At 50.2% G+C, this 10,829-nt stretch overlaps 1 protein-coding gene across 8 annotated transcripts in view; it reads left to right on the top strand.

Moving 5' to 3' along the window:
* Positions 1–2,511: 2,511 nt before the first annotated feature.
* IRF4 (interferon regulatory factor 4) overlaps positions 2,512–10,829 on the top strand; it is a 33,011-nt gene continuing 24,693 nt past the window's right edge. The window contains exons 1-2 of one of the 8 annotated variants that reach the window (XM_020789815.3): positions 2,512–2,682; positions 9,751–10,033. In XM_020789815.3, coding sequence (XP_020645474.3) covers positions 9,782–10,033 — 252 coding nt within the window. In that variant the 5' untranslated portion in view covers positions 2,512–2,682; positions 9,751–9,781. Of the gene's footprint in view, positions 2,683–4,286; positions 7,578–8,386; positions 8,533–9,747; positions 10,034–10,829 lie in introns of those variants that run through there. The other 7 variants (XM_020789811.3, XM_020789817.3, XM_078393415.1 and 4 more) reach the window with 7 other exon arrangements.

Here is a 10,829-nt window from a genome sequence, read left to right as displayed (position 1 = left end):
TCTGTGATGGGAGAATGACGTTGTTACAGGAATAATTTAGCCGGGGACGCCCATGCTCCTGCTGGGTCACGATCCAAACAATGTTAATATTTCTGACAGCTTGGTCCAATCCAATATAGAGAGGGGTGCGCTTCTCGCCATTGGCAATCAGAAATCTCAGAGATCATAAAGAGTAAAGGTTCTCTCCTCTTAAATCATGTCCCTCAATTTTTAAAAGTCTCCCATTTTGCAGAATAACCCACTCCCTCACCCAGGACAGAGCTGCTGCTCGGTAATAATTCATCCAGTCTGGTAGACCAAACCCTCCTCTTTGTTCATTGTCCTGAAGAGTCTTAAGTTTTATTTTTGGTTTTTTCCCATCCCAAACGTACTTGGTCATTATCTTTTTTGGTTCTTTTAAAAAAATTCTTGTTTTAATAATATTGGAATTGTCTTGTTTTCAGATTCCTCATGTAAGTCAGTTGCGAATCTTCCAAGCACAATATTATCGTGGCTCTCGCTTTATCATCATTTGCATGTCCCTCATCATCATCAGGAGGATTTTCAACATAGTGCCACAGTGACTCTTTCCTCAAGTATGTCTCCATCTTAAACAACCAGGACATGTAATTAGTGTCATTTAGTTTTGTACACATTATTCCACTTGCCTGCTGCATCATGGAACTTGCTGTTACAGTCTGCTCCTTGTCCTCTGAAGTACTTCCCCTCTCAGTTACTTCAGCACTGTCAGACCTCAGCTCTGTTCCAATTTCAACCTTGGCTTTTACCTGTTTCTTCCTCCCAGACATTCAGCAGTTACCTGCTTAAAAAACAATCTCCTCTGGGCCCATAACCCTGTTGAGAATTTTGATTATAACATGTATTCTCATAACATCAGCAGAGTAAGGAGATATTGGTTAGCAGAGATATTTATGACACTATGACACTGAGAGAGTAAAACCAACAACGTAGTCTATTTACATATATACATAGACAACAGACATTCCTCTGGCAGCATAACATGACATGAAGCAACACACAGCATAGGAAAAATGATCTGACTTACAGCAGATAAAGATGTTCATTTTACACGTGACTTATGTACAGTTCTGTGACCAGTCAGAAAACACATAACTTCATTTTCTGTTACACAAAGTTTCATCATGTACCACAGCTGTACAACATTAAGTCTTAATCCTTGATACCCACACCTGAATACAATCAGTACAGTGACTCAGGTAAAATCAGTCATTTTACATTTAACTATACAACATTAATATTTAGTACATTATATTTTCATATCAAAATCTCAACACATCTGCACCACAGAGTGGAGGACATAAAGACTCTGAATGCAATATAAATTCATATTTCCAGTTAGCTGAAAGAAACGATACCTGTGGAGACCAAGAGAGAGGGGCATGGGGGGGACGGGCTGCCCAAGTTCCCCCCCCACTTCGAAATAAAAGTGTTACGTCTAAGCTGTCCACCGCCCGCTTACTCTGAGTAACTTGATGTGAATGCGATTTCTACAGGAGAAGCAACAAACGAGTAATCTTGGCATCGGTTTTCAACAGGAGAGTTCAGCCTTAGAAAAGGAAAGAATCAGAGCCAAGAAAAGAGGGCCACTGGCCATGTGCAAAGTGCTTTCCTTTCACCATTAAGTGAGCACACTGTTGTGGCGGCTCAATCCGCCTCTCTGTCTCTATCCTACGCAGGACGAATAGGAGGAGGCTGACCCGAGACTGCGGGGCGTCCGGGTCAGTCATTCCTGATGAAGTTTTGTCACAGCTCTATCTGCAGATGCCCAGACTTATGGGTCTTGTAGTATTCTATGAGTCGGTAGCACATCTAAGGACAAGTAAGGTGAAGGAGCCGTCCTGCACGCACAGGAAAAGACTTCGAGGGAAGGGGGCCGAAACATCCCTGGCACTTGACATTTCGGAGCAGGGCTCACGGGGCGGGGGGCAGGGGGAGAAGGGCAAAGATGGGGGGGGGAGAAATAGGTACATCTCTATATGGACGTCTCTGAGGCCAAGACGCCCCCTAACGTCGCACCAGGGAGCAGCCTCCTCGTTGCTAAAAGGAAGGGGGGGCGGGAGAAGCGCCCAACATGCAGACTCACAAGTGCCTACGAGCCCTTACGTGCACACGCACGTGTGTGGGTGTTTACAGGACAAGGCAGGAGCCTTCCTCTTCGGGAAGGATCCCTGTAGGCGTGCGTGTGACCACGATCCGCGCACAGTCGCCCTTCCAGCGTACCGATGGTGTGATGGAATCGGGGTTTCCCTGCCGATGCTTTCGCGGCGGCCTCTCTCGCCTGCTGCTCTTCAGCGGCTCGCGGGCGGCTTTTTTAGCCCAAGGAAGCCACCCCCGTAAGCCCTGGTCTCCGCCGCCGCCTGCCGTCCCGGGCCACTCGAGCGGCGAGGCTCCGCCCCGAGCCCCTCCCCTTCCCCCCCCCGCAGCACTCTCTCCCCCCCCCCCCCTCAGCCCGGCCTCTCAGCTTCGGTCATAAAAGAAAGTTCCGCTTTCCCTCGCTCCCTCTCTCGCGGCTCGGTTATTATTTCACGGCTGGAAATCTGATTAAATCGGTTTCAGAAGCCGGTGCCGCGCTCATCCTCTTCAAGGCTCTGGAAGGAGGAAAGAGAAAGAGAGAGAGAGAGAGTGAGTGAGAGAGAGAAACCATTCGAAAAAGAGACAGAGGTAAGTCAGTGACTTCACTCCCACCCCTCGCCCTGCCCAGGCGCATCGCAGACTGGGTTGAGGGATCAGGAACCCGTCTTGACTGGGTGGTGTGGGCGAGTGGGAGGGAATAGGGGAGGCGGATTGGCTCGGGCAGGCAAAAAAAGCAGGGAGGTTTTCCCACCCGGGAAAGGGATCGCTCTTCCCTGCTGAATTTTCTCTGCCAGGAGTGTTCTGAGGATGATGCCCAGGGCAATGGCCCTTTGCGCCCTGACTCGGCCGTCCGAACTCAGGCGGGACTTCTCCTCACGGGCACAGGATCGGCTGCGGGACGGGCGGGTCTCTTTCGCCAAAGAGATCCTAATGGCAGGGCGATGCCCACGGGTGATGCCCGTGGTGGGAACAGGAGACCATTGGGTATGGATGGATGGCGAAGGCGCGAAATACAGGACAGGCAGTTTCGCCTGAGGACGAGGGATAAGCACGCGGATCCCATTCTGCACGGGAGGATCTCAGCCTCGCGTCTTTGGCTCTTCAGATCTGAGCCGCTGCTAAAAGGGGGCGAAGAGACAGTGAGGTATAATGGCCACAGTTCCGAAAAGTGGACCTGACAAATCTGATTTGAGCGCTCCTGGGAATAAATGGGGAAAGTTCCATTTGTCACTTCTTGAGGAAGCGGAGGGGGGGGGGTACAAATGTATGTGCCTGCAGTCCTATACAGACGTACTCTTAAGTAACCCTTTAAAAAATCAGTGGGGCTCACTTCTGGATAAATACGCATTGGATTGTGCTCCACGAATAACACGTTACCATGTGCACGGCGCTGTACACAGGGGCAACCCATTCAGGAAATTGACTTCAATTTGGAGTAAAACTTCTCCAATTAAAAATCAAACGCTCCCCCCGTCTTGCAGATCACGCTTGAGAACTTGTTCTAAAATACCCCCTCGGCTTCCTCCCGCAGCTTTTCGAGCAGGTTGCATGTTTTTTTTTTCCTTTTCTGGTGGCTCGCTCACTTCCCCTTCCTTTGCCATTTGCCTAATAACGTCGCGTGTGCGGCATTTTATGAATGAAATGAATTAGTACTACAGGGGAAGATCGCGTGGTGTGGCGCAGCGGGAAGGGGGGGCGGCAAATGGCAAATAAAACAGAAGTAGAATCGTAGGTCTGAGATTGATTAGTTTCAGAATCCCATCATCCTTCGCCCTGGTCGTGGCTGTCGGTCAGCTTGGGCGGGAAGAGGAAGGACGTCTAGAAATGGGACTCTTAGTGTGCGTTTTCCTCTTTTTAGTTTCTTCTCTGCAAAGTAGAGGCGGTTGGCGAAGTTTTGGGAAAGAAAGTGCAGGACTCTCGTCACGCGGTGATGTCCTAGAATGATGCAGCCTGCCCAAGCCAGGTTTCTAAGTCTTCCAGCGAAGCTCCTGCAAATGCAGAAATTAAATCCCCGGGTTTGACTTTTCTTGTTCTTGTTCTTCTATCTAGTATAGCCTTCTGGAAGCAAGCCGCAAGCTACTTTCTTCACAGGATCCCCCCCCACCCCCTTCAGCTCATACAGACTTTTTGCTGTTTCTTTATGCCTGATTTGATGTGCTCAAAGGCAATGATAATAATATCTTTAAAAAATTTCCCTGTGCTTCTAAATTAACACATGTCCGAGCAACTGCAGCTGAGGAGAACCCGTCCGAGGAAACAGGCGCAGTTTTTAAAAACTTCATTAAGGCACAAGCCCTTGCGGTGGGTTTTACTGGTGAATTAAAGTGCGTAAGGTCGGGCTGCGCGTTTACTCCCTTGTAAAATACTTCTAGCACTGCAGCCCTAGCTGTAAGAGTGATTTGCCATGCCTTCTCCACGGCAATATAACTAACAAAACAGATCTTTAGAAGTGTCTTTTATATATATAAAAAAAGACACTTCTAAAGATCTGTTTTGTTAGTCGGGTCGAGAGGCATGCTTTTCAGCTTTATAACAGTTTCTCCCTCAGACAGAGAGGGAGAGTTCCGTGTAACACGAAAGTTGGCTACTCTGCCCAGCATTCTTGGACCACTACAAGTAAGCGATGCCCGCCGTTGAAGTTTTAAAAACAAACAAACAAACAAATAATCCGTGACATTTCTTAATCCCTTCTGTTGCAGTCGGGAGTTCTCCCATACTGTATTTTTTCCCCTGACAAGCAACCCTAATGCCTGCCAAAGCAGAACCGTCAGTCTGGTGGCACCCACTGAGAGGAACAGACTTTTGTCATGAGAATCCGTGGGCCACGGAGCTGCTCATTTCGTCAGATGCTCTATCCCACAAAAACCCATGATGACGTGATGATATATCTGTTCATCATCAAAGCAAAGTGGAAGTCATATTGCTTCCTCTTGATAGCCAAAAGGGCAACACTAACATGTACTGCCCCTGGCAGTATTTGCTACTACATAGTAAATGTACCAAGTATTTACTAGTTGTTAGTAAATTGTACAAATGCTATTTAGCTTTTTAAAAATTGCTTCCAGAATATTAAACAAGAAATTATCTGGGGAAAGAGCATGATTCACCTGTGGAGTTAGATGTAGACTTTGTTAGACTTTGCTACTCTTACCCCCTCCTTCCCCTCTCACCTCCAGATTTCAGCATGGGGAGGTGAGTTATAACCTACTAGTTGCCAAGGTGAAAGCAAAAAATGAGTAAATCCCTGAACAAGACAGCTGAAGTGTTATTGGGGATAAATCCCAAAGATGGAGATTGGAAATCTTCCTCATCCACACAGGTCCCAAGTGGTACTGCAAGTAGTATCAATAGCATAGGAACATGTTGAAAGCTAATATTAACTTTAAGGCCCCTCCAGTCCTGCTTTTAAGTCCAAATTGCTTCCCCACAAACCAATCTTGGGATTTTCTGTCCACCCACACCCTCTTGTTCTGATAAGTTGTGAAGGGCAAGAAAAGTGAGCTGATTAACATATTTTGATAATGTTTTTGACATGTAGTTCCATGTACATGCTAAGTACTTGCCAGTCGACTAGCTAATGAACAGGGATAGTTCAGAAACAGACGAGAAGAATAGAAGGGTGGTGGCGGACGAGATAAATCCTTGTCCCTGTCCAGATTCTACTTTCTAATAATGAGGTAGATCCTAAGGGCGCACGTATGTGCCTCTCTACTCTGGCAATGCTTTTGGAGCCATCTAAAACAGCCCCTCACTGCTTCAGTAGGACACCGGTCTTTCCAAGGAGATTAGATAAATCTGTGGCATGCACGTTTATCAATGACTATTAATCATGACAGGAAAATATTTTTATTCTTATCTGCCATCAAGTGGTTTCTTCCTCATAGTGACCCTCACAGAGTTTTCAAGGTGTGCGAGAGTTTGGAGGACTAGTTTACCATTGCTATACACTCAGCAAGTTTCCACTGCTGAACAGGTAGGTGTCTGAATCTTGGTCACTTGTGTCCGAGTTCCACACCGAATCCATTTTGACACACCTTAGCTATATAGAACCTCCACTTTCAGAAGCACTGTATCTTCCTGACTATCAGTTATTTGGGACAAATCTCGGGAGAAAACATTCACTTGCATATCTTACTAATAGGCTCTCTGGAAGCATGTGTTTAATAGCTGCTGTGGGAAACAGAAGGATGCTCTATGGTGGCTGTGACCCAGCAGAACCGTTCTTAGGTTCTCACTCAGGTGTGGATGATTACCATGGCAAAAAGTAATGTGTGCACCAAGTCCATAGGCTTGCCCGTCTGTTATCACCAAATCTTTTCTAGCATTTATTAGAAAATGGGCTGGGTGCTTGTTTGTTCACAGACAAAGCAAAAATCCGTAGCTGCGTTTTGAAACGAGGCTAAATCAAGTTGATTTAGATTCGACCACTAGGGACTTGCTCGCGTAGCCTATTGCAAAGGCAAGGTGAGACCAAATGGCCCAACTGTTGAATTTCAAGAACTTTTTTGTCAGGCAAAAAATGGACAAAATTAATCCCGGTCCATTTTAGAAGTTAAAATTGAGAACCTCTGGAGGGCAAAAGACCCCCCCGTTGGATTGTGGATTCAGGTTATTTGAAAGGAGAATGTGGCTGCGTGGCGTTCACAAAAGTGATACAGGGAAGAAAGCAGATGCAGGTTTAAATCATCTTCTCAAAGGGACTGGTTTTGTGAGCACTGAACGGTAAACAGTCCGCGGTGAAGGAGACTGACTGAATCCTCGCTCCGTCAGACCAACCGCCGCTACAAATCCAATTCCACAGACCGAAAAACGGCGTAAAAATGTAACCCGCCCATAGAACTCAATATTTCTCCTCTGATCCAGTTATACGTGTCAAAGCCTATAACAAACACCTTTTCTAGCCTAAGGTGGCCCCCATTCAGGTCCGGTTTGTTTCTTCTCCTGTGACCTGCGCTGCGCAGCCTCTTACTTTTGACTGGCAGACGTTTTCTTGATGTGTAGCGTCTGTCTAGGAGGTTATTTACGGTGTTTGGCTTCGCGGTCCGATCGACGGCGAGCAACTGCGCCTGGGTTTATAAACGATGCTTTTATACGCGCGGCCGATCTTAGAGGAGGAAAACAAAGACGTTTTCAAAGCATTGAATCGCCCACTGAAAGGGATTTGCTTTGTTTCGAAATCTACACACGCCCCCTTTCCGCGTTTGTTGCTATATAAATACCTGCAGGTGTGTTTACTATTCATGCATACACAGGAAAGGCTGAGCGCATCTTCCCGCTGTTTGCTCAAAGCTGGGGCGAGCCGCGCTCCCCAGGCTGGCCTCGCCACCTCGGCCGGCGGCGCGCCAACGCATTGCCAAGTGGCTGGTGGTCGCGCAGGCTGACTGGAAGAGGGCGCAAGACAGAGCAGCGCCTGGGAAGTTTACAGGGAATCCCTTTCCTTTGGCTTCCGTTGGCCCTACTCTCAAGTGCGATGGTGAAGAGGGGTGTGTGTGTGTGTGTGTGTGTGTGTCAGATCTTTGACAGGGACAGGCCAGTAAGTAGGGCGACGTGTGCCAGGGAAGGACAGAGGTTCAGGCACCATTTCAGCCAGACAGTAGAGCTCGCTTGCCAAAAGGACTGGCAGGTATTTCTGAGAAACTAAAGAAGATCGGGCTGAAGCAATCGGCTCCTCCTGTACCTGTTTACTCAGAAACAAGGCCAACGAGGCCCGGGGCTCTCATTCCCAAGAGGCGGAAAGGATGGCCTTTCGCTTCAAGCAGAGGAAGGGGCGCTAAATCCACGTGTTGGTAGAGTATACAGATGGCAATGGCCAAGGCGAGCCTGTCTGGGCGCCTTTTCTTGGCAGGTAGGTTTCACGCTGCCCGGTAAAACGTGCTCAAAGACCACAGGAAGGCGCCTGAGGTGCCCCAGGTCCCTGCAGGGGATGTAAGAGAGTGTAGCTTTAGCAAGGAGGCGGAAGGGCCACGGACTCCGCGCCCCGCTGAGGGCCGTCCCCCCGCCAGCCGAGCCGGCCCCCCGCCAGGCACACCACCGGGCTCGCTGAAGGGCAAGGGAGTCGCAAGAGTGAGCTCCCGAGGTGCACCGCTGAGGCGGCGAGGGAGGAGGCCTGTGGGTGGCCGCCGCGAGGTGACGTCCCGTCCTCTCCTGGGTGCTGTGTGCGTGCTGGGGTGTGTGAGGGCGGGAATGACAGCAGCAGCAGGCACCCGGGAGGCGTTGGCGGCTGAATGTGAGGAGTTTCCCGCGGAGCCGTGGCGAGGCCAGGGCGGGGGTGGGTTTGGGGGGGGGAGGAAAGGGGAGGTCGCGACAGTGTTGGCGGCTGTTTTTTGAACTGCCTGAGAGAAGAGGGCGAGAGAGAGAAGGGGGAGGAAGACGGCGACTGGAGTGCAAGGTGCGACTGCGAGCGGACGTTTGAGAGAGACACTGGATTCTTGGACTAGTGTGAGGAAAGGTCGAGGGTGTACACATGTGTGTGTGAGAGAGAGAAAGAGAGAGAGCGAAAGGGGGGAGAAGGAAGGTGGCTGGCTGGCTGTGTGAGGTGCGGTGTGTGCTGGTGCACGTTGCCGTAGTGGAATATCTGGGGGAAAGCGGCTAAAGCAACAGTGAACTTTGAAGAGACGGAGAGGGACGTTGTCGATGGGACCGCACGAGGAGAGACCGCCGGCGCTTTTTTTTTTGCCACGGGGGCAGGGCTTGGGGGGCCGTATTCTGCAGAAACCGCGCAGGAGCGAAACCAGCTCCTCTTGGTCGGCGCGGTAGAGCAGAGGGCTCCTGAGAGCGAGGGAAAGGGGAGAGAGGCGACGTCGCGCAGGTTATGGAGGAAGGGGCTGAGAAACGCTCCCTCCCTGTCGGTGGAGCCCCTGCGGGCACTCATCGCAGCAGCTCAGAGATGAAGACGCACGAAAGTGCGGGCCCCGGTCGGGCAGGTAGACAACAGAGAGCAGAAATGGCCTCCAAAGAGCGGAGGGTCGGCGGATTTGCTGTTCTGGTTCTTGTTGCTTCATCTTCCCTCGGGCGTTTGCTCGCCGGCTTGGCTTTGGACGCAGCAGCTTCGAAAGTCAGCTGTCGCATCTAAACCAGCTTCCAAGAGTCTTCAGTAGATTTCTCGAGACCTGAATGTGAGGCCCGGGGCTTGTTGCCTCAGGTGTCCTAAAGTGGAAGACGTTTCTCCCGCAGAGGGTGAGGCAACATGCGACCAGGGCGGGTAGAGCAAGAAGAGTTCGAGGAGAGTGTGTCTCTGTGTGTGTGTGCGCGCGCGCGCGTGCCTGAGAGAGAGGGGGGAACACAGCGAGTGTGCGAGAGAAACAGCGTGAGTGGAGAGAAGAATTTTCTCGAGAGGGATTTGAGAGATGCACCGACTTCTCTTTCCCATAGACTAGGACGTGTGTCCCCTCCTTTGATGCAAGAAGCGTCTTTGATGCAAAGGGTGCGTTTTTGTGCAGGCAGGGCTGGGATGCGCAAAAGGACCAGCACGGGTGCCTTCAGAGTGAGGGAATTTCTGTGGACCTCACGCGCGCCTCTTTCTCTTCCCCCTACCCCGTATTTGTGTGTGTGTGTGTGTGTGTGTGTGTGTGCCTGCGCGCGCGCGCTCGAGCGCTGTTACTGCGCGCGTGGCTGAGGTGGGGGGAACTCACCGTGCTCTCTTCCTCGGTTCAGCAGCGGTGGCGGCGCGGGCGGAGGGGCGCCTGGCATGAACTTGGACGGTGGCGGCAGGACGACCAGCACCAGCACGGGCATCCACAGCATCCGCGAAGGCGGCGGCGGCATGAGCTCGGTGAGCTGCGGCAACGGGAAACTCCGGCAATGGCTGATCGAGCAGATTGACAGCAACAAGTACCCGGGCCTGGTGTGGGAAAACGAAGAGAAGAGCATCTTTCGCATCCCCTGGAAGCATGCGGGCAAACAGGACTACAACCGCGAGGAGGACGCCGCTCTTTTCAAGGTACTGTCCGGCCCCAAAGTGGGAATGGAAAGCGGGCTGGGACACCAGCCTACCGTGAAGGGGGCTTTGGTTCCAGAAGTTTTGAGCGTGAGGGCCGCGGAAGCACCTCTCCCATCCTATGGGTATGAGATCCATGCATATGTGAAGCAGAGTTTAACTCTCGAATCCTGCATACCACCGGCAGGACTGCTGGATAGCTCAGTGGTTTAGGTTCAGAGGTTGAGAGTTCAATTCCCCACTGTGCCTCCTTGAGAGAGGCTGGACTTGATGTTCTATAGGATCCCTTCCAGCTCTGCAGTTCAAAGGTTCCAAGGATCCAACAATCTGCCTGGAAAAAGCATGGTCCTTCTTTTGGATGTGTTCCTGTGCACACTAAGCGCACAAAAGGGAAGTTACAAAGGAAGAAAACAAATGAGTTGGTCTTTCACAAAGAGACAAGTGTACTATTTAGACACTCACACTGTTGGCAATATTGCATGTATTTTCCGCTTGGTGTGTGTGTTGCGTTGTGGATGATCACAGCTGCACTCACAGTAATAGGGAGGTATAAGTTTGCTGTTCATAAGAATGCTTAAACATCACGGATGTTACTTGAAAATCAGGGTTGGTTTACACACTCATGTTCACCACATATAACAAAGAGTCTTGTGATACATTAAAGACTTGACAAGTTTTGTTTGGGATATACATTTGTGGGTGGAAGTCCACTTTTTCTGCTGCAGTCTCTTTTGAGAGGGACAGCCTAGGAAAGCTTACACCCAAATCAATTTGTTTGTCTTTAAGGCATCACAAGACT

The sequence above is a fragment of the Pogona vitticeps genome, chromosome 4, assembly GCF_051106095.1.
Source record: "Pogona vitticeps strain Pit_001003342236 chromosome 4, PviZW2.1, whole genome shotgun sequence".
Classification (NCBI taxonomy): domain Eukaryota; kingdom Metazoa; phylum Chordata; class Lepidosauria; order Squamata; family Agamidae; genus Pogona; species Pogona vitticeps.
This window is presented reverse-complemented; position numbering and strand designations above follow the sequence as displayed.